We start from the raw sequence: 24,624 nt of genomic DNA, 5'->3' as shown, positions 1-24,624 counted from the left end.
ATAATAGCAATAGAAGTCAACTTACTGTGCCTCAACTGATGCTAGACATCCTTGAGCTGTGTGGCTATGTCTATTCACAAATAGTTCAGCCACACTTCAGGTAATTGTCAACCCTGAAATTTTAAGATAAGGTTTCAGAAGAAGCATAGAAGAGTTCTTTTCCATCATGTAAAGCCAGGCAGATGTTTCCTTACAGTCTTCCTCCTTTTCCAATGCTCTGTTCCTTTTGGTTCTTGCTGATTATATTCTTCAAAATTTATGGACTATTTTAAAATGTATTAGACACATACTTGTTTTCATTTAATCTGAGTATATATACATATTTGTTTATTCTTTCATCAAAGTTCCCTACTCCATGAAAAGAAATTGTGGTTCTCTGGACCTCCAGCATTTTTCTGAAAAAAAGCATGCTTAGAATGAATAAAATGGCCACGCAAATGCCATGTCTCGAGAGAAGAAATTCTTTATTCTGCTGTAATATAAAGTCTTTGTATGTTCAATTCAAAATTACACCAGCATTTTTATGATTGTTACCAATTGCAAATTTTCTGTCACTTGGCTTTTCCTAGTTCCCTAAGGTATCTTTCACTATCGCTGATTTCAAAGTTTCTTGCTAGAATTTAGTGTGAATTTTTCTTCAAATTCTGTTTTATTTCTACAGACTATTTTAATGTCTGTATCCTTCCATTTCTGTCCCAAGTAGTGTTGACAATCCTCCTGATCTCTATTTGTAATTTTCATGTGTTCTGTCTGTTTGTTTGCTTTGCCTTCTACTTTACTAATGAAATAAGGTGCTTGTGACACAACAGAGTATGTCATGCTATGGCCATACTCTCACAGCAGCGCATGTTCCCCCACATTAGCCCAAGTACTCGGAGACATTTCAAATAGCAACTTCCATTTAGTAGGCAATAATTTAATGAAATAATACGTAGCTTTTTCATCCTCCCTGGTTCAAATAGTGCCTTTGCAGAGCAGCAGGATTTCTAGTATTATTTGTTGTGGGTATGGGAGTACTTCTGTTCTTCTTCAGTAGTATTCAGCTCTTCTAGTATCACTAGGCCAAAGGAAACTAATTTTCTTTTTACAAACTGTCACTTCAGGAACGCTCCGTAGTGAGGAGGAATGAAGTTATCTTCTCACATGTGACATTAGTTATTTTGTGGTAGGAATACTATGAAATCGTACAACCTTTAATTAACCAGGCTGTTGTTTCAGTTTTTCACCTTTCAATATTCAAGGTACCCTCCAATTTAATAACCTTTTTCAGCATTTATTTTCTATTCTAAAATAGAAATATTTTCTATCAATATATGTCTATATTTCTAATATTTCTATAATTCTAAATATTTCTATAAATATAGAATAAAATATTCTAAATAGAATATTTTCTATTCTAAAATAGTCTATTTTAAGACTGTAGTTTTCTGTATCTCTTAATGGAGGTCTCACTCCCTGTTAAGTTTGATTTTGGTGTAGAGCTATTTTAAGATGAAATGTGCTGTGTATGTATGATATCTGGTCCTGTAACTTGCCATCAGACCTTTTGAGAACTATTTTTCTCCATATTTCTTAGAAAGTTATTTTTCCAACCTAGCTCGATCCTAAAAGGTCTGAATTATGAAACCTTGCCAGGTGCATCCAGGCAACAAATACGCTTAAATGGAACAGACTGCTCTGTTACAGGCTCCTTCCAAATTCTGTGCTACTCTGTTAGAAGTTTATCAGCATCTCTGTAAGGTACCATTCCCTTTTTCTTAGTTCTCCAGACAGTTCCTAGCCTATATGGTCTTTATCCAGTTTGCTTTAATTTTTCAATAAAATTTATTATTTGAAACACAGTATTTGGTGTTATAAAAATCCAAATATATTTATGTGTCTTATTCATTTAATTAAAAATTTTATAATTAGATTCTGAATCTTGTATTTGGAAGGCCTGGTGTTATAGCAGAATTGATACATTTAGTTGCAGAACATTTTTCACTAAACAACTATTACCGATTTCTTCAAGAAGCAGCAGTATGCAGGTTATTTGCGCTAGACAGTGCACCATCAGCTTGCAGAAGTACCTGGGAATTTCTTGTGAAATTCCAAACTGATTTAGCTGACATGATGTGCTAAAAAGTGCGCTTTCTCCTCTCTTGTTTGAGTTTCTCAGGAAAACTTGGTAACATGCCAGCATCACTGAAGAGCTTGGTTGTGCTATCACCAACTGCAGTCACTGCATGGAAACACCTGCGAGCTGCCAGGACAGCTATAGTGAGAAATGTGAGAGGGAAGGAAACCAGATTCCATTTCAGCTCCATTTACTTGAATATCAGAAGTTACATTAGAAAAAGACCCCACTAACCCCACCCTAAACCCCCAATTGAAAAGAAAAAACAAACAAACAAAAAAACAACGGAAGGAGGAAATATATGCAGAGAGAGCATCCTGAAGAATGCTAATTTTGATAAATAAAACCAGCTTGGTAAATTCTTGATATTCTGCTACATAAACAGCAGTTTGGAATGTGTTTCCTTGTCTGTGTGTCCAGCTGAGATACAAGCTGAGAGACATACGTTCTTTCAATCCAGTTTCTCTCTAGATTTCCCAACATAGACAAGTATGAAGATGGTGGGGAAAAAAAGGAATAGGAATATAGAGGCTACTTTTGTCTCTGTGTATGAGATGATTGATGTATTTAAATGGAAAGCTGCATATTTTTCTGACATTCCCTTTTTGAAAAGTTTCAAATGTCACCGTGGATATAGAAAAAGGTCAAAAAAATATATGATGGCCAGGAGAGATGCTTTCTGTGAGAGTTACACAACTCAGTCTGTTTAGTTTATCATAAAGAACACTGAGAAATAACTTGGTTTTCACCTGTACTTTCTTTGGGAAATAATAATGTAAGGTATATAACGTATTACTATTATTAAAACACTGTATTTTTTGCTGAAATAATAATGTAAGGTACCAATGGCTTGCTTAGTCTACTTAAGAAAATTGTAACAATAGCTGGTGATAAGAAGCGTGAGCCAGAAAAATCTAATAAGAAAATCATCATAGTAGAAGGTTTTTATGTGTTTGGGTTGGTTGGTTTGTTTAACAATGAGAGATTAATCACACAAACAATAATCCCTAAAGAAGAGCTGTATTCTCCATTTTAATCCTGTCAAATCAAAAGTGATTGATTGTCTTACAAAACTCAAGTTATCTTGTACTCCTGACAGAAGTCATGGATGATGTTTAATGAGTTATCCTGTGTGGAAGGCCAAACTAGATTCTAGCCTTCTAGATTCTAAATAAGAAGATAGTTTGAATCGAATGGATCCTGAAATTAATAAATAAGAAATTTTGTTTCCTGTGTCCAAAAGGATTACATGAAGTGCTTCTCTGTCTCGTTTCTGAAAATGCAAAACTCTGATAATATTGGCTGAGGGAGCTGGGGTAAATATCTTTTAAATTATTTAACTGATGTATCAGCCTTCTGTGTAAAGTCGTCTGATCACCATATCCTAAAGATAAAACTAATAGAATTCCTGTTTAGCAGCTGGTTATTTTTGCCCATTTGAGGATCAACTTTTATTTGCTTTATTTTAACTTTCCTTTAATACTCTCAAATAGCAAATAGAAGTTCTGTTTTCTGTCTTTCAAACATGTATGAAATTTTTGCTATCTCTGTTGAAAAGAAAAAAACCAGTAAAACAGCAGTAAGGGATTTGAACGTTTCATAGAATGAGAAGCAAAGCCACAGTAATGAACAGGAAATCTCACTTTTTTTATCTTAAATTTTGCAATTATTTTTTTTATTCCAAGGTAGTTTAAGGATGGAAGTTGGAAGAAGACTCAGCATATCCTGTGGGTGGACAAATGTTTCATATCCCAGTGATCCCAAATACTTTCAAAAATACACCCAGAAGAACAATATGATTACAATTTACTTTTTATCAGGGTAAAGAGAAGGGTTCTCCTCCTCTAGGCATTACTGATGTCTGCCATGTATTCACTGTAGGGACCACAGCTCATACAGTCATCTCTGATAGTTCAAATTAACTGGCTTGGCTCCTGTTTGCAGTGTAGCTGCGACAGTAGATAGATTTTGCAGCCCTTTCTGTAACTGGGGGAGAAAATATGCCTGCCATCAGACTTCTGCATAATTAAATTTTCAATTTGGAACTTCTGGAATTTTTTCCCTTTTAGGCATTTCTAAAAATAGTTTCCATTAAAACATCTCTTCATAGCAGATAATAGGAAACTGAACAAAATTAAACATCAGGTTAAGGCAAAATAATCTTGAAAACATTGTCAGGCCTGTAATTATGCAAGTCTTGCCCTTAATGTGTCATTTTTTTCTGGTCGTGGTCTATTACAAAGAGTTTAATAAAAGCTTAATACACAGAAAATTAACAAAAAAATGTATAGGCGTAAAGAAATGATAACTAGAGGGCAAATACTAGTTTGGATTTAAGATGTTTCAAAAATTGAGTGAGTTAGTCCTTTTGACATGAGACGCACCAGAATAGCAAGATGACTCACTATTAAAATAGTTGATCATTAAAACTAATACTTATTAAAGAGTAGAGAATTTCTCATTTGCTCCTTTCCTGCTGTGTAGGAGCACTTCCAGCCACTAAGTGGAAAGAAGCTTGAAGAGTCTTGGAAAGCAGCTGGCTTCAGCAGTGGTCCTTTGCCTGCTTCTCCTAATTGCTACCACGTGGAGCAGTGATGCTTTAATACTAGAAAAGAAAACCAAAATTACTATTGTCACACTCAGGCATGAAAGTCTTATCAATTAGGGACAAGAAAATAATTACTTTTTAACCTTAATTTAGACCACTCATAGATATGATCTAAATTCTTGTTGCTTTGTGCATATATTCTTTTTCCCAATTATTTTGTAATGAGAATAACCAAAATAATAGTGAGGTGCATAATCTACTGTTGGTTATTTATTATTGACATTTGAACTTTCACTAGATTTAAAAAGTCTGTCTTTTCTTTCACAAATAAACATTTTCTTATGGTTTGCTGAGATCAGTTTGTCATAGTTCATTTTCATTGAGCCTTGAAAGATCTCCTGTTGGAGAGAAGGTGCTAGCAATTTTGTTCTTGATGTGGTGCAGCTAACTGTAGCTGCTGCTGGCCACATAATCACAGGATTTGATAAAGCTGCCAATGCATGCTCTAAGTACCTCGTACTCTATAGTATTAATATCTACTCTGGTTCCGTCAGTGTATGCTATTCCTGGATGGTTTATGCCATTACTAATCATACAGTGGAAATCACTTGGTCTCCTCTGCCTAAATTTCTTGTCGTTCTGTTCTAAGCCCGAATAGTAGTGTTTGATACAGGAAAGTTTGGATGTGGAAGAAATTCCTATTCCATGACCCCAGTTTCTAAATTTGAAGTTATATTAGCCTCTATTATTCCTGTGCCTTGCTCAGCTAGAAGGAGAATGAGTGGCTGATACCGAGAGGATCAGTATAAATAATGTTCCCTCAGCCTAGCCTATTAGTACTGTATTCCTTAAAAGCTTTGTTGCATATGAGTATACATGGCAAATTGTTATGGGTTCTGTTTCTGTGACCTTTCCAAATGCTAATTCAGTAGCGCACAGCAGAATTAATGATTCCTTTATTGTGTGTAAGGTTCTCTACAGTTCGCAAGAGAAGAGTTGGATTCTTGTTGAATATTATTGCCTTATCAGTGAGATGTAGGTTTTCAGTGTTACCAGTAAGAAGTTAACGTGCAGGCAGATAAGTACACATGCAATATGGACTTCTAAGAGGACAGAAATAGTGAAGTTTGATTCCTGGTTGGTTGACTTTTAGTTACTAGGAAGGTACTTACTGATTAAAAAGACTCATGACTGAAATGACAGATGAGTTAAATTACTGAACTTTATTACTGCTGGGATTTTCTCAGTTCTTACATTCCAGAGTTCATGACGTGTTTCTGAAGTAGAGCAGAAGCTACGATTTCTGAAACATGGTTTGATTTATTTAAAAAACCAACCATGTTAAAGAACAGAGTGCTTAAGTTAAAGAGAAGAGATTCGAGGTAAAAAAAAAGGTGTTGATAAGTTTTGTACTTTTGCAACTCCTGCCATAAAAGAGGGTTGCCCCACAAGACTCATGAGACTAATTCTTCTCATTAGAGTGTGGGTGTTTCAAAGCCATATTCAAACACCAGCCTACACTAGTGATGAGTAACAGTTAATGACTTGTTCAGTTTATCTCACAAATGGCCAGCAGTGGCTAATGGGTACTCCTGTTCATCTTCACAAGCTATTTTGCAGTGGATATGAGAATGAGCTCACAAGATCATCCCCTTTCCCCTCTTACACACCTTGTGCTAGAGGTAAGTGTGGTTGCGGGGAATAAGGGTGGGATGTCATGAGATGAAAGTGATGTGGGCTTCTTAAATTTTTTGCAAACCTCAGTAAAGGCATGTATCTGGGGATGGGCAAAGATTCAGTTGAGTTCTTATTTTTTGCCCAAAGAGGTTACCCAGACCTAAATTGACATGCTTTCCTTGAACTGGGAGTCAGAAATCCCTTTTCTCTTCTGTTTTTCTGCTGCAGAAATTCCCAACATTCCCATTATGTGGGCTCCAGAGAGGGGTAAGCAACATCTTCAATCCCACCCAATCATTTCTGAACTAATTCTTTGCTAGTATTTTTTTGCTTTTTTAATCATCATCAGAAACAGTTTTTAGACACATTTTTCCCTTTTGTTTGATTTTCTTGTGGATTCTCATATTTTTGTTTTATAGGAAGGTCCCATGGCCTCCCCAAGTGCTAGGGTCAGACTCATCTGCTGTTTCCATTTGTGTGCTATTCTCCTGTGGGTTTTCATGGTTCACTCTGATCTAATGATATTACCAGAGGGTGAGCATCTAGATTCTTGAAACTGTTTCACTCATGGTATCCTAAGTTACTGAAAAAGCACTGCCACCCTGCTGCCCTGTCAATCGGTTGGCAGTATGTTTTGTCCTTGCTGACAGTTGCGTCTGATTATTCATGGGCTTTGGTCTTTTACTGCCTTGCCTGTCCGGGGACTGCCTGGCATTTGCAACTCTCTTTTATTCTCTCTACCTGCTGGCTGTCTGGCCTTGTCCTCCTGAAATCTTGGCCCTTTGCCTGACTGTCTGGCATCACCTCTTGACCAGCTAATTGCTTGACACTGACTACCTACTGCCATGTCCATCTGTTGAACGGCATGTATCGCCTCCTTATTGTCCTTTCGATCTGATTGCACATGGGCATTGGCCTTCTGCTGCCCTGTCTCCCGCTCCGAGTGCCTGGCATCACCTTCCTGCTGAGTGCATCTGCTGACTTTGCGGAATTGCCCTTCTGCTGCTTGGCACACCTGCTGTTTGGTACTGCTTTATCGACTTGCTGAATGTCTGGCATTTTCCTCCTGCCTTTTCACCTGCTTCTTGATTACAGTGTTCCCTCGCTGCTCTTTGAGTCTGCTTACTCACTGATACTTGCTCTTTTGCTGTCCTGTCCACTTGCTTTTGTGCCTGGCCGTTCTATCATATTGTCCTGCCCACCTGCCTAGATTTTATTTCTAAATATGCACCAGTCTGAAAAAATTAAGAGGAATTGTAAGGAAAAATTGTCTGGCTCCTTCATGATCTGATTCAGTTCAACATACCGGCCAAAAACTGATCTCAGTACCAGTGTCCAGCTTTTTCATAGAACTGCTCAAAACTCTTTCCCTCCTTACCAAAAAAAAAGGAAAAAAAGCTAAATTGTATTTAGTCTTTGCTTCCATCACTTTATTTGATAGGTGTATTACTGTTTGGTAATACTGTATTTAGTATTAAATTCAGTTGTAATTAAGTACTAAAACACGTCACTATTACCTATGGTAATTCTCAGAGTCCATGGAAGGTAGGTAATAACAAGGGAGAAAAAAAAATCTTATCTGAGCCTCAGCAACAGATTGTAAGGTTTGAACGTAGAGCTGTGTTCAGTAAATACAGTGGATCAAAGGAGCTAAGTAGGAAATTTTACAGGTCTCAACTTAAAAAACAAGGTTACAGCTAATCTAAAAAAGCCATCGGATCACTACAGTATTAGCAAACTGCAGTGTGTCCTAGTTGCTTCTTCCTACTTTGTGTACTGGGAGAATGGTCATTTGCCAGTTTACAGAAATCTTTTGTCACTCTCAGATTAAGAACAAGGACTTGCTGACATCTCTAAGGTTCATACTAAGTGAATAAATCACTGTCACAGCTTAGAGTAAGAAGCAGGATTTCCTGCCTCTTTTCTTTTAATTCAACTCGCTAGAGCTCCCTTTTCCTAGGTCTGCCACAGTTTCTAGCTTATTATGAATGTTTGTGGCTTTAATTACGCTTTTGAATCCAGTACCAACTAGGAACTGGACAGAATATTCTGTCATAATGAACCCTGTCATAATTTTGTAATAAATTCTTCCTACACTTTAAGTAATTGTGTGTAATATTCTTTTAACTTCAGCTTTTAATCCCTCCAGATATAATATTACTACTTTTCCTATATTCAGAGTTACCCTAAATATGCAAAATGATGTGTAACTGTACAGGCAGGACAGCATCCTGTCAATCAGTAGCCTCTTTCACCCGTGCGAGACCAGCTGTGGAATTGGAGAGAGACACTGTGGGAGAGCACCTTGCTTTCATGCTCCCAACACCAGCTTGTCCCTGTAGAGAATAGCTCCCAGTACAGCAAGCAACGTTCCAAGCCAGTAGGAACTTTATCCCAGTCTTTGCAGTAACCTCTAGAAATCCAGTAAACTTGTATTCTCCTCCAAGGAACCGGAGACATGAACATCCGCCTTTAATCCCATCGGTCTCCTAGGCTCCCCTGTCCTCTCTCTTCTCAGCCTTTCCAACTCTCCCCTGCTCTGCCAGGCGTATTTTTTTTCACAACTTTGCGAACTCTTAAAGACAGTCGGCTGGCAGTATCACACTTCCCACCAGCTTCGTGCTGTTGAGGGGTCTGGTGACAAGAACAGATTTTGGTGGCAATTCTGTTTTTCCGAGCTTTAACTCCCAGTGTTACTTTTCTGCTTCCCTAAACTGTTGTTTGAGAAGTGACATCAGGTGCTGGAAGGAAGGAGGAATATTTGCTCTAGCGCTGCAGGATGCTGCTAGAGCTCACTTATCCCAAGAACCATAAGTCATTTTTCCAGATACCATTTTAGTTATTTTAATACAGTTTTTAAAAAAAATAATATTACCACAGCAAAACAACTGGTTTTCAGATGATATGCAGATTATATAAAATTTAAACAAAATGTGCAAAAGCATCTGAAACTGAAGGAAAATAAACACAATGCTTTTTCTTGTATGTATGTACTTTTCTTGTTGGAAAATAATACCTACTGGAGAATTGATGCAGTGCTGTCTCAGGTGGCTTCACTGAAAATATCCAGGTAAATAATTTTTCCATCTGCAGTGATCAAGTTATAGTAAAAATATTTTAATAGGTTAAATCTATTTTAAGTTGAAAGAATACATTCCACTTTTTGTCCTATAAATGAGTCAAAATATGATTAAAGAAACAATGAAAAATTTGCACACAAAGCCATGGGAATAACATCTTATCTATTGAATCCCTGGAACTACTGGAATGAACTACAACATTATTTTGTCTTTTTTTCTTTTTTCTTTTTTTTTTTTTTTTTATGGATCTTTTTGTTAGGTTTTTGTTTTGTTTTTATTAAGGTATTCTATAGTTTATCCAGTCCACTTTTCAACAAAAAATTAGCTTCTGGAACAGTCGTGAAGAGTTACAAGTCTTTGCAGCTTATAGAGCTTCCCATTTCAGGATAATTAAATTTCCTGTTATCAGCCTAATTGTATCTCATTTCTGTTTCCTCATGTTAGACTCTCTTCCTTCCTTGTTATCTCTAATAAAAAAGCTTGTTACATTTCTTATAGTCATTTCCTGATTTGCTATGTCTAAACCTTACAAATTATTTGTCAGGAGAGTGTTTTCCATATATCCTCTTCTCGCTTCAATGCAGTATTTAAATTCCGTTAAAATTTTTACAGTTTACTGTCCTTATTCTTCTCTGCTTTCCAAAGGTGTAATTTCTGATGATAGTCAGTATTGTAGCATCTAAGCAGCTGATTTCTTCAGTCGTTTCTGAAAAGAAAACAAATTCCTAACTAATACAGGTCTTTTGCTCTCAAAAAGACAGGTATATAATTATTTTGTTAAGCTTGTGATTTCCAGAAGGTGTTCCACTGCCCTGATCTATTTAATTGCTGCTTTCGGTTTCAGTTGAAGTTTTCCATTCTTCTAAGAATACTTTGTCTGACAGTGACTAATATCAACTTGGAATTCAGATTTTATTATGTCTATATCTTGCTTCTAGATTTAGTTTGAAAAAAACTAATTCTTTAGTTTTAGACAAGAATGCCTCAGATGATAAGTGTTATGCTAAATAACCTATGCCTTTTGGTTCATGCATTGTCATCACTGGTGAAGGCTTTTGCTGTCATAACTCGTGTAAGAATTTGCTGAAGGTGTATTGATACTGAGTAAGTTTCAGCGTCTACTGCTACCTCTTTACTTAGTGTGTAAATAGCTTTTGGTAGAGAGAAAAATGAGGAGATAGATACACAAAGCAGATGTAAAAAGCAAGATGGTACTATTTCTACACGATTATTTCTGAGCATCACAATTTGTAACCCAGGATTTTTTCGCTTATTCTGTTGCATATATTTGGTGAGATTTAAACACTCCATCCTCTGGGTTCCCTTTTCTTAAAATGTCATTTAGAGTACAGGCTAGGAAAAGGTGTTTACATGGTTATAATACAGTTTTAACTGATTCCTTGTTAAAATAATATCCATGACTTATAGTTAGTGAATATCCTTAGTAAATTAAACTGATATATTCACTGAGTTTATGCATGGAAGAGGACCCAGTCATCCATCCTTCAATGACTGTCACAGAATTGTTCCCCCCAGTACGTTTTTCTGGTTTTTTGCTGAGCCAGATTTTAGATTTTGAATTTGTTGGAGCTTCTTTCACTTCACTTGGGAGTTTTATCGTTCAGAAATTTTATCTGAGACTGCACCTAAACTTTTGTTTGATTAGTCCTTTACTGCTCCCATAGTACATCATAGCAACACTAAATAACCTTTTCCACCCTTGCTGTTTGCTTTCATGAAATATTTGTACACCTTAATTAGGCTTTTCTTCTAATCTTTTTGCAAATAGACTGTAGATGGACATTATGAAATAAGCTTTATTTTGTGTAGTGTTGCAACCATGTACATCGCTCAAGTGGCAGATTTTGCAGATTTTAAAGCTGAATGAAACCTACACATGGCACCATTTTTTTTGCCTGAGTTTTTTGGTTACAGCTCCCTTTTCAAGAGTGAAAAACGATTGGGTTATTGCCACTTCGTTCTGCAAGCAGGCCAGTTCTTTCCTTTAAACTAAACAGTCCTTACATATGCAGTGGCACACAGAATTAATCCATGAACAGTAAGGCCTATAACTGTGGTCTCTTTCCAACTCTTCTACAATTCATGCAAGTTTTACTGATTTCTGCTCTTCAATATTGGTAGTTCCTGGCATGAGAATAACAGAGAAAGGCAGAGAGTTCTTTTACATGCCTTTGTCTCCTAGGGTTTTTGTTTGCAGTATCTTAATGAGAGGCTGCTATTAACTCATCCTCACTCTTTGCGAGCAAGAGGGAGTCTCTGGCTTTTTTAAGCATAACAAAGATGGATTTACTAACCTAGTTGGAACTTGTGGGTTTTTCTCAGTTAACAGCTTGTCACATTGTTAAGACAGTTTAATATTTCCCCCAGAAATATTTGTGTCTTTGTTTCTTTTCCTTGTTAACTTTTTTTTTTTAATGGGGATTTTTTAAAATTTAACTCATTTAATCAGACACATAGTATCAGGCAGCTCACCTTAGGTGCATATGATTTCCTTTCTATGTTATTCTGAATTACTGTCTTTCATTGTCTATGTACCTTATATAGAAATACTGCTGTCTGATTTTTTATTTAAGTTAATCTGCTGAGCTATGATGTTTGTAGTTGCTGTTCTCTGAACCACTACCATTGCTGCAGGAGTAAGCCACTTAGTGTTTATTGCAAGAGTCCAGTCCTGTGAACGTTTCAAGTACACAGAGGAACAGCGAACTTGTTCCCTGTGCCTATCTAAGAATATCCTCTGTCTTAGCAGTTGTTAAAAGCTACCACTTTTCTCAGTGTTCCACTTTTACACACTGATAGTATAAATTTCAATCTGCTGAAAAAGTTTGGACACAGAGTGGATTTTATTAAAAAGCAAAAGTTTTTTCTGCACAATGTGGTCTGCTGCTTCAAACAGAGCAGAAGTGTATGTGAGGGGAGGTGCTTATATACCTCTGTTGCAATGTCTATATTAATGAAAAGGTGTCTACGTTGTAAGAACTCCAGACTTTCGAAGTTAAGAGTTGGGCAGTTAGGAAGTAAGTCTACACAATGCAAAGTGGCATTAATGTGAAAGCATTACTCTGTCACAGCTGAGGAGTGTCAATAAATGGTTGAACTGGTTGTAGCTAGTGCATGAAAGATACTGTAACGTTTTCTAAAACTGGAAGAAACTGGTGTTTTGCATACAGAAATGGGTATAGAAAAGATCTTAGGAACAGTGAAATAAAGGGAAAATATACTGTATTTTGTTATATTGTTAAATATTATTATTAAGTATTGTAAACCATTAATTAAATAGTAAAATCAAATTCCAGAGGAAAAGGTAAACTTGATATATTTAATATTCTTCATTTGGTGTAGATTAGGAATTCTGCTGTCTTCTATTTCAGTGTTCTGTGCTGCAGCAATCTCAACAAAGTACTTTACATCTTTTCTTTGGGAAACCTTTTCATCCAATTGTTTTCATGAGAATCTTGAAGGAAGAAATGTGTTTTGTGCCAGGAGTTAAATAGTCCTATATAGGAAATTGTTTGACAGAAGGCACAGTAGGTCACTTTGGCTTTCAAAATCTGTTCAGTTCCAATGAGTGCATCATTCACGTGTACCTAAATCGACAACTGTTCAGACTCTGAACACATGAATTGCATCACTGGATCTCACTGAAGAATCTTTTCCATGAGTTTTTAGGTTACAGCAGAAGTACTTTAAAGCTGTTGTTGTTAGACATACTTTATTATTTACTTGGGTAGTAAAGGTACCGTGTAAGGGAATTTTAAGAGAAAATACCGTACTTTTTTGTAATTCTTTAATTGACACGGTACATTCTTGAAAAATTGTCTCTCTATAGTGTCCATCCTTTGTAGTGTATTTTAGGAAGGATTTTTCTTTTCATCTTCAACATTGATGATTTGAGATCTGAAATTGTTTGGAAGTGCTACTTTGCCTGTGGCAGAAGCTGACTGGAGTTTCGGAAGTACAAGTATTTTATATGCAATATTTGTTCTTGGCAGAAGGTAGCAAATAATAGGAAACAACAGACAACATTCTCAAAAGAGTTCCACATCTCAATCTCAGTAGCAAATGTGTTGGAGCTAAAGCATTGCAAAATTATTTATTTAGAGAAGTGAAATTACAAGTAAAAACTTTTGGTTCTTTCACTGCCCAAGAGATTAGGCCAGTTCTTAAGAGAAAGCAGTGTACATTTCTACCTGGTGGTCTCATTCTTTGTGTACTGAAGAGTATCTCTCAAGAATAGAGTCTATTCTTTTCCTGTGATACTAATATCACAACTAAGCAAAAGTGACAAGTTTGTTTCTCTTATGTAGTTCTAGTTAATATACTTCTGTTTTTCCCCTCCTATGTATAAAGAATCTAATTTTGGCACTACTTCTGTATGAAATGTAGCTAACTGCATCGTGATTCCCCTTTGGTGTAGGTATGTAGTCTAGAAGATAGTATGCATAACCAGAAGCACTATATAGAGTATTTTTTTAATGAGACAGTGCTCCCTAGTCATTATAGAATCCTAGAATGGTTAGAGTTGGAAAGGACCTTATTAAAGATCATCAAGTTCCAACCCTCCCTGCCATGGGCAGGGACACCTCCCACTAGACCAGGTTGCTCAAAGCCCCATCCAGCCTGGCCTTCCAGGGATGGGGCATCCACAACTTCTCTGGGCAACCTGTTCCAGTGCTTCGCCACACTCACAGTAAAGAATTTCTTCCTAATATCTAATTCAAATCTACCCTCTCTCAGTTTAAAACTGTTAACTACTCATCGTATCACTACACTCCTTCATAAAGAGTCCCTCCTTATCTCTCTTGTGGGCCCTCTTCAGGTACTGGAAGGCCGTTATAAGGTCTCCCTGGAGCCTCCTTTTCTCCAAGTTGAACAACCCCAACTCTCTCAGCCATTCCTCATAAGAAAGGTGCTCCAGCCCTCCTATCATCTTTGTGGCCTTCATCTGACCCGTGTCCAACAGTTCCATGTCCTTCCTGAACTGAGGATTCCAAAGCTGGCCACAGTATTCCAGGTGGGATCGGAGTAGAGGGGCAGAATCACCTCCCTCGACCTGCTGGCCGCGCTTCTTTTGATGCAGCCCAGGATATAGTTGGCTTTCTGGGCTGCCAGCACACATTGCTGGGTCATGCTGAGCTTCTCATGCACCGACATCCCCAAGTCCTTCTCCTCAGGGCTGCTCTCAGTCCGTTCTCTGCCCAGCCTTTATTTGTGCCTGGGATTGCACTGACCCACATGAAGGTTCTTGCACTTGGTCTTGTTGAACATCATGAGGTTCACACGGGCCTGCCTCTCAAGCCTGTCCAGGTCCTTCTGGATGACATCCCTTCCATCCAGCATGTCGACCATGCCACCGATCTTGGTGTTGTCAGCAAACTTGCTGACAGTGCACTCAATCCCACTGTCGCTGTCGCCTACAAAGATGTTAAACAGCACTGGTCCCAGTACTGACCCCTGAAGAATACCACTCGTCACTGCCTGCCACTTGGACATCAAGCCTTTGACTGCGACTCTTTGAGTGTGGCCATCCAGCCAATTCCTTATCCACCAGTTGGTCCATCGATCAAATCCATGTCTCTCCAATTTAAACTGTTAGTTAAAGCTCATGACATTGTCAGTTGCATTAATGGTAGAATTCTTATTGGTACTCCTATTGAGATATTGTAGATACTCTTATTGATATTCATTTCTCTCATTTCTGCTGTACGATTCTGTGATTTGCAGAGAACAAAATTTTTCACTTCTCAGGTTTTGTTCCACTTCTTCAATTTTTGAAGAATTTTGCAGAAGTTGTGATGGATTGTGTAGATTTTTATATTTTATATTAGATATAAAACAGTTCGAAGTAACTGAGGGAAGACTTAAAAGAATAATATATTATAATAGATAAATTTAAATATATTCATTATAGATAAAGTCTTAACAGTGTTTTTGTAATAGCAGAACGGTGTCACTATCTTTACCAGCAAGTCTTTGGCTCTACTACTTTTATTGAACAGCAAGGGATTTATTCTTAGATGAAGTGGAAAGCACAGCAATTTGCACCTGAAGAAGAGGGTGAACAAGCTAATCATCCTGACCTCTCCCCCTTTGCAAGTGGTCTGCCTTTTGACACTGGCTTAACACACATCATTGTACAGCCTGTAGTGTACTGCGTCTGATAGGCAGCAGGCAACTTCGTAGAACCTAAATGTTTTCCTTGCAGTGCAGAAAGGCATTTAGTAAGCAATTTCTTTGTTTAATTAATTGTTTCTGAAAATGATTGTTCTCATGGTTTTATGACAACGTACAGGGGTGGGCAGTATCATAAAATAAAGATCCGTTTGTCTGGCATAAATATTTTATACACATTTACTTTCTTAAAACTTGTTTAGCAGTCAGGATTACAAAATTATTATTAGCGCTTAATACATATTAGAGGTGATATTTGGAAGATGCACATGGTTTGGTTGCCTACATGCACCAATTTCATTAACATTTCTATTACACAAATGGGGCAGGCATATCACTGATCTATGAAGTTTGTGGAAATCATATGCAACCAGGTTTAGCTCAAAACTTAAGATACAAACCTACTGAGGTGCAGGAACAAGTTACAAATTCCACAGTGTTGATTTCTCTAATATATTCATTTAAATTTTCAGCTTCTTTATTGTGTATAAAAATGTGAAGCATTTTCCCAAAAAGAAAGCTGTAAGAATGAAACTGTTATAAAGTAAATCTTTTGATTAGTTTGATTTCAGTTGAAGAAAACAAGGTTGTTTAAGGAAAGTTACAATAAATACTAGAATCTTTAGTAACTAATATACATTTAGGTATTTCTTTGTTTACAAAAATAACTATCGTTGGAGTCGAACTATTAAAAGTTAAATATATTCATGGCTTGGTCGTGCATAACTCATTGAGTATTGTCAGAGATACCTCTACCAGCCAGTTGCTTTCTCTGGTCATATACACAGTGGAATTGTACTGATAGAATCGTTTGCTAATATTGTTTTATTAACAAGGAGGACATTGAATTAGCTCCTGGCCTCTGGGTCTCATGCTATCGGCGTTAGGTAGGGTGGTACAATGGATCCCAGTGAAGAAAATGAGGTGATTTGGAGGGGGCAAGTTGCAGGCAGTGGGAATCCCGGATATGGGGAGAAACAGAGAAAATGGAGTCTGTATTCAATCTAATCTAACCTAACCGCAGTTATTACTGTGACGCTTTTGTTCCTCAGCCAGATAAATTCTGTAGGGTCATCCTGTGGTATTTGGGATCTTGGTGGCAGTAGAGTCACTGTGGATATGCTGAGAGCGCAAGCAAATTTCAAATCAGTATTCTTGGGCCGCAGAATTATTGTCAGTGGAAATGCGTTATTGATGCATGCAGATACACCAGTTTGTAGAGTTCATTTTTAGTTGGCTACATTAATCAAGGTTTCATCCACCTTTAGCTGTTTGTAGATTTGCGTTGGGAGAAGAAGAAGAAAAAGAACATTATTAGGTCAGTTACTGGAAAAATATGTACCGAGCTCACCATTGATAAGAGGGAAAGGCAGTAGAGTAAGTCACCCTACTATGTTTAGACATGTTTTGTTTTGTTTTATTTTATGCAAAATAATTCTATAAAAGCCTGGCAGCAGCATTTAACATCAAAAAGACCTAACAGGAACATCAAAATGGAGACTTCTCTGACTCAGGCTGAGTTTCCTACTGTACAGTAAAATTGACAGAAGCCTGGGTGGTCACTTCATGAGGAGGAATAAACACACGCGTCAGGGGCAGCGCTAGCCTAGTGTCTGCCTAGCCAACACCAGTCCTTCTTCTGAGCCCAAGCATAGCGATTGGTGCTTAGTTTAGCCTTACATCAGTTATTCTCCACAACTCTGCGACTATGAAACACTTCATGGGTTTTTACAGGCCCACAACATTAGTTCTCATGAATAGCTTATTGTTGAGGAAGGGATGACTGTCAGGCTATTACTTTTAAGGTGCACATGGCCAGATTTGTTGGTGTGGGTATGAATCTGTTAAAAGCTCTAGAATGACAGAAAATACCTACTTCTGGGATCCACCCTGTCCAGAAGCCCTCTGGATGCAGGCCATTCTTGACTCACATGGATCTGTAACAACTAATTTGACATTGAGAATTCAATGATAATCATAAATGCATACATGTGAAAGATACATTGCATGGTGTATCTCTGGCAGCAGCACCCCAATGATGTGTTAGAGCCGCTATATTGTTAGAAAGTTATTAACTTTGATGACAAATTGTAAGACTTTCACAAACCTGCTTGACTTTGGTTGCTTTGCAGCAACAGGAAATGTGATAGGTTTTATCCTTTTGTCAAATTAACTGAGCAATTAGCCAAAGAAATTTGATTTTGGAGAACATCAGAGAGCATGGTTCTGGTCAAGCCATCCATCCATAAAAAAGACAGAGAATATCATCAAACAGGTTATTGAGGGCAGGGAATAAGAAAAATTCAAGGAAGAATATGGTTGTGAGAATGAGTGACTGAAAGCTGATTCTTATCCAAAAACTTTTCAGTGTATTGAAAGAAACCAACTGCTGCAATCTGTATTTCTTATTGTACTAGGAGAAGAAATAGATAAGTGATTTTTAGGCGAGAAGCTCTGATCAGCTGTGCTCCGTGTAAGCTCTATTTTCTTCCCTGCAAAATAAGAGTAGGGAAGTAGAGAATAAGCTGAAATAGCTGACTTGTGAATAGAAATTACAGGTACACGTGTTCACTCCAGCAGAGGTATACCGAATAATCTTGAAGAAGGTATCTCATATCCAAGCTGAGAGATGCAGGTTTTGTTCCTAAAGTATACACTTCTTACATAACTGATTGACAGACCTGACTGACATTTTTATTTCGTATTTGACTGATCTGTCTCTGTAGTTCTTTGTCCGGTCTTCTGAGTTTTGACTGTGGTCTGTGAGCTCTGTTGCAGAGGGTATATAGGTATTTAGTTGGTGAGGCCCTTCCAAGACTTCTGCTTTCAATGGAAACCTCAAATAGGTAATAAAATTTTATCTATGCAAATTCTGTAGTCTGTTAAATATAAATTATCTGCAAATGTGTCCATTAATTTACATAAATAGCTTTAGGATATGCTATACAGAGTCATAGATTTTAACTTTTTCAGCTGAAATAATGTTTTCAACAGAGGCAGTCTCAGTCATCTTAATTTAATCAAATTTATTATGACTTTCCAGTCTCATATTTGCATTTTAGTTGAAGAGATAAAACTATATTACCATCCCAAAACTGCTGAAGAGTCTATGAAATGTCTCAGATCATTGCTTGCTATTAAGAGGTCAAACTTTACTATGCTTAAGATGTGAAAGACAAAGATAAGGAGTTTCTGAGCATTTGAAGAGGAGTAGTCCTAGGTCTTTTAAATCGGGCTGCAGTGGGTATATCCTCCAGAAGCTGCCTGGGAGGGCTTCCACAGGTTAGGAATTGAACTAACTTAATTTATTTGGAGGCAAAGAAAGGCAGTGAAGCAGCAGAGAACTCTGTGAAACCAATTGGCAGTGAGCCATCTGTTAAGCAACCACAACTACGTCAAAGATATCTAAAAATACATCACTTGATTTGGGAACATAATGCCCTAGCTCCAATAAAAAGGCACTTTGAAAACAATCAAAAATGTGTTTTAAAATAAATGGTGTTTATTCATATAGCAATGAAATTTAAGAACTGCTCTCATAGACATTGTTAGTAATTGTCTATGAGACTGAGTCTATTCTCCTGAATAGTTCCATGAAATAATTATTTAATTGTCAGTCTGTACTTCTCTCTGGAGTAGAAACTGCTGTTTTATTTCTGTCCCATTGTCTCTCTCCCTGGTCCCCCCACAGCCTGACACTTCTATCATGTCCTGTCTTCCTTTTTGCTTCTCCTGAATTTCTCCTTCACGTATTGTCCATCCAAGCCACCTTGTGCAGTCTTATTTCCATCCCACTCACTTCATTCACTTGCCCTCGCTCTTCTCATCTCTGCCCTTCAGACAATCCTGCTGCAGGGTTCCTCTCAGCAACTCTTCCTTTCTACTTAGGCTTCCTTCTTCCCACTTTCCTTTCTCCCATCTAAACTACAAACCTCTCCTTTCTTTGCAACCTCCAGACTGGCCTTCCTGTCTCTCTCCTAAACTCTTGCTTTCACCTTCGAGTGCTTCCGCTGCTGTGGAACCCCTGTCTTCCACCTCCACTTCGTATGCATCTGTCTTCTTTGCACTACCACCTTATGTGGGAGAAAGTGGGTATACTTCCTTGCTGTCATTTTGGTATTTTATGCAAATTTATATAGTCATCAGCTTCAGGTTTGAGAAATCGGTGTACAGCTTCAGTCCTGATGAAGGCATCAGTGTGACAGCTCTGAATGAAATCTCATCGTTTTGTCCTGCTTCTGCCCACGTAGTAGTGTCGTCATCGCTGTTGTAAGAGAGCCAGGGGCAACAGCCTTGATTAGTGATTCATTTTGTGCCAACAGTATGGCCCCCTGCAGCAGGCGAAAGCTGGCTGATGGTGAGAATATTAAGAAAAAATTACCCATGGAACAGTTTAACAATCTTAATTCAGGCTTGCTAAAGTGCTGGTAAAACGTGAAGGTGCCGAGTTGCTAATTCTTTAGCAGTTTGCATGCAGGTAGGTGTTGGTACCAGACAGTTAAGTCCTGAGCTGGACACAGTTGAAAGTCTAGTTTTGCCATCTCTCTCCCACCTTCCTTCAAACCTGAAATAAGTATTAGAAAACCTGGCACTTCGGTACATTGTTAGGTGAAACAAAGAGTAGTTACAGATAGACACAAAGTATCTTCAGATCACTGCAGCACCGCTATATTCATTCATATACGTATAGCTAATTAAGAGTGTGCTTCCCAGCGTGATGGTGATTTCAGTTCCTGTACACTGCACATTTTAAGTGGTGTTATTTGAGGACATCCCAAGAGTGGACTTTCCAGTGGTTGATTTCAAGAGCAGATGTCACTGTAAAAGTTGTTTACTTAGCAGCAGCCTTTTTTGGTTGCATCCATCCAGTCAGGCTGCAAATATGAAACCAGGAAACATTCCCCTGTTTGTGGAAGTCTGCCTGCAGTAATAAATATAAGCATATATATTTTGAAACAAGTATTTTTAGAAACTTCTATTGAGGGCTGTACTGCTGTTTGGACTTTCTGCCCTTTCAGATTTTCTTGCTTAGTCTATACATTTTTAATAATCACGTTGCCTGCTAGCAGTGACATTTTGTGAAGGTCATTTTTCTTGTGAAGTTGGAGAATGGACTTGAATTTCATTGAAGGACTCCCTGAGCTGCAGGATCATTGTTTATGGAAATCTTTTGCATCTTGTACTACTTTTGAAGCCTCTTTAGAATTTTAACTAATGATATCTTCAAAGTGCTCAAGGGCAAAAAAGAAATCTCAAAATGCACTTTATTTTAAAACTGGTTTTGACTGTCTTTGAAGCATGGTATTAGCTGAAAAAATGCATAAATACAGACTTACTGTGTACGCACACACAGAGAATTCCATGTTTCACCAACTTTTTCATTGTCAGCAAAGTGTCCCTTCACCACTGCAGTGCCTTTTTCTACTATAATACAAAAATCATCAGGTCTGTGGATAGTCTTAAGAGTTTTTTATGTGATTTGATAATTTAATACCTCAGCAGGTATCTTAGGCAATCTGTCTCAGTGGAGAGTTTTGAGTTTTGTCTACATTATTCCTAGCGTGCTCCTTCTCATTTCCCCTGTGTTGAAATGCAGACACTGGGTTGTATTTATATGCCTTTTCTGTTTCTGACCAGGGAATAGCAGATACTAAAACCAACATGCTGTGCTTGATATAAAAGAGGCTGTGGTGTCAGCTACTGAATTAAAATTGCTTGGTTTTGTATAAACCAAAGTTCTTGCTTCCCATAACTGAGCACATACCAAGTTTGCTTATTAATAGAAGATCTGAAGGTTTACTTGGTAGCTGTGCCTAATGTCTTCTGATACTGATTTATTCCTTTAAAACATGTTTACTGTTAGTGGCAAAGTTTGAGAATATGACCACTTGAATATCTGTACTGTTCAGGGATATTCCTTTTTGGTTTTATTTATTGCTTCCTTTAAGTGTTTTAGCTAGTAGAGGACTCCTGGATCCTTCTCATAGGGATGCCATTGGGTTAATTCTGTTGTTTTCTTTCTCTATGACTTTGCTATTCTATTTGTAAACTAGGATCTTACAGAATTACAAGGATATGATTTATAATTTAATCTTTCCCACAGAATAATCTGTCTGGTTTTCTTCCATTTTGTTCTTTTGCTATATCAAACTGCCAAGAAAATTTAGCTTATTCAGAATGTCTTATAGTTAAGATGTGCTTTTCTATTTCTGTTTTGATAGCTGTACCATCGAAGTGTTGTAGTTTGGCTGGATGTTTTACAATAAATTTCAGTTTTTTGAGTATTGCTAACATTTTAGTTCTGCCAAATAACTTTAAATCTTGTTTCAGAACATGAAACAAGATGAACCACTGAACAGCAACTACTGTGAGGGAAATAAAGAAAGGGTAGGGCTGTAACCTGCCTTTGAGGTGTTATATTTTAACTAAAGTTAGAGGTTGGGAGACTGGATGGATTGTGTGTTTGAGAAAATTTGTGTTAGGAAGTAAGAATGCACGGTTGTGCCCGTCCCAAAAAAAAAATTTTCAATCTGATTCCCTGTGTAGAGAAAGGACTAAAAAGGCAACAATTTTCAGACTCTGCTTCCAGGCTTCTCGATGCCCATTGCATATGGACCGCTTGTGAATAAAAGCCACCCGTCTATTTTGAACTGCTGTTTTGCTGACATGATCAAAAGGGAAGGCCTCAGCCTCTGGCCATTATCATTACCATTTTACTATTTTCCTGCCTGCCTGCTACATGGGCTTCCCTTTGCAAGTTTTTTTTTTCCTTCTGTCTTCTGTGCAGACCGATTCACCCTTCTCATGCCTGGGAAAATATCCACGGGAAAATGCACAAGATTGATGAGGAAAACAAGGCAGTTACATTTGGTCTTTTCTTTGCTTATACCCAAATATTCTTTCCTTTATGTTTGAGGGAGTTGTTGTTATTTATGTAGTGTTGGTTAACATTTCCTATATATATAGTCCTGACTTTTAATATTTTCTGTAGGAGTCTTTACAGTACAGCTGACAGTGCTTTTTCCCAACTCGTTGTCTTTCCCTATTTTACACAACAAAGAGAAAATTCTTTAACATAGTTCAGTGTTGAGAATTTAGCAAGGACGTCTCTTGGCAGAAATAAAAAAAGGAGATATTCTTACCCAAATTTTAGCTGGTTTCATATTTTTCTTGTCCTTGTACTTCTTCACTCACTTTGCTATTTAATCTTTGCTTGCAGGCCACTAAAGAAGTAATAGAGCGAGAAGCTCCAGGGATGGCCCTGGCAATGCTGATGGGATCACTTAATGTTACTCCTCTGGGCATGCTCTCTAGGTAAGACTATTTCCTTCAAAATATGAGGTGGACTATTTCCTTAGAAATAAACAGTCATGAAATGACTATACAGAAATAACTGACAAGTGCCATTCTTATCAAGACTAGAAGTCTTAACTTGAGAGAAGTGGCCAAATTCCAGGAATGGTAATTGCATTATCTCGTTTAATTCCCTTTGTTGTCTCCATTAGACAGTGGATCCTCCTTCATTTTTTGTGCCAGTTTATTTGTAATATTGATGCATGCTGTTAAACAGCTGTCTTTTCATCGAGAGCTGTGGCATTTCGCTGATGAGTGAAGAATTCTTCTGTGTTGTTCATTGACTACTAAAAATGTTTTGTTTCACAAAAAAAACCCCTTGATAAGTACAAGTGTATTGTTTTGATACTGCTTTTATTGCAGTATCAGCAAACGCTCTCTGAGTAAGTTAGATGGTATTTTGTCACATGCTTTCAAATACAGTACTTTAAATCCTGGAGTTTGGTATTTCCTACTAAACAATTAGTACCTGTTCCTCTGCCTGTTGGTATTTCTTTTTTATAGTTATATCTCTTGTTATCCTCTTGTTATCTGGTTTCTTTTTGGAGTTGATTTTTATTTTATTCCTTCAGTTTATCTCATTTTACCCAAGATAGACTTAGTAATATGAATACCTTTCATAAGTTAGCTTGTGTTTGCACATTATTTCAAGGTAAATAAGAAACAATGACTGTCACTGATTTTGATTTCTCATTGCATAATGGGGATATAACAAGAAAATAATAATATAAGAAGTGAAGAAGGAACTTTCAAATCTGCAACTTTGTATTCATATACTTGTGTTTTTAAAGGACATTTCAATGAGGGGTTTAGTGATTCGATAGAGTATTTTAAAACTTTTCATATCACGTATCACATATCTGAAAGGGCAACATAAAAAAGTTAACACCTTCAGATTCTGTCCAAATTAGCAAGTTTTTATCTGATATCATTTTTTATGTCATAGTTTTGTGTTTATCTGAAGGGAAAGGATAACAGAATGCTACCATAAGGAGAGAAAAGGTTAATTTAACTGTTCTGTTTCTGATCAAGAAAAGATAGCCATTTAGATGACCATCCAAGTTTGATTTAGGATGTGGTGTGATCAGGATAGCAGAAAGGATGTTGTAATAGTAGTAATGGATTGCAACCTTAGTCTTCTGTATGTATAGGAAGAAAATGTCCCTTAAACTACATCCACTTTCAGTAATAATTGACAACAATGATGGGAGATAACATTACAAAGATTATGCATCCAATCAAATTAGGTCTTTTAAGAATTCAGGCCTTTACTTCAGGCCTAAAATTTATTAGCATGCGAAAGTCCATTTTTTCTTACATCATTTGTTATTCCAAGACACAAATTGTGAATATATTTTCACAGAAAATTCTGTACATTATGGTAGTGTTGTTATCCCCCCTTACAATGAGAACTAAGGCACACATTAAGAGAAGTCAAAAATATACACTAATTTTAGATACACAGTTTGAGAAGTGTAGATACTAGTTTTTCAAAGTATGTAACATTAAATGTCACATCCTAAGCTTACCTCTCATTGACTTAATTTTGAAATAAAGTTCTGATGGATACTTTAGCATGTAATTTATCTGACTTCTTAAAAAAACAAAAACAGAAGTTCCATTATGCAACATTAAGCTGACACTTCAGTAAAATCACC

At 37.2% G+C, this 24,624-nt stretch overlaps 1 protein-coding gene across 8 annotated transcripts in view; it reads left to right on the top strand.

Annotated features, from left to right (window-relative positions):
• The window catches only part of GPHN (gephyrin), a 287,559-nt gene that overhangs the window by 155,673 nt on the left and 107,262 nt on the right, over positions 1 to 24,624 (top strand). For 6 of the 8 annotated variants that reach the window (XM_074149777.1, XM_074149781.1, XM_074149778.1 and 3 more), the window contains exon 5: positions 22,833 to 22,927. In XM_074149777.1, coding sequence (XP_074005878.1) covers positions 22,833 to 22,927 — 95 coding nt within the window. Of the gene's footprint in view, positions 1 to 6,569; positions 6,609 to 22,832; positions 22,928 to 24,624 lie in introns of all 8 variants that reach the window. The other 2 variants (XM_074149780.1, XM_074149774.1) reach the window with 1 other exon arrangement.

Source organism: Numenius arquata, chromosome 6, assembly GCF_964106895.1.
Source record: "Numenius arquata chromosome 6, bNumArq3.hap1.1, whole genome shotgun sequence".
Taxonomy (NCBI): Eukaryota; Metazoa; Chordata; class Aves; order Charadriiformes; family Scolopacidae; genus Numenius; species Numenius arquata.
The sequence above is the reverse complement of the archived record's forward strand: the minus strand, read 5'-3'. Positions and strand labels throughout refer to the sequence as shown.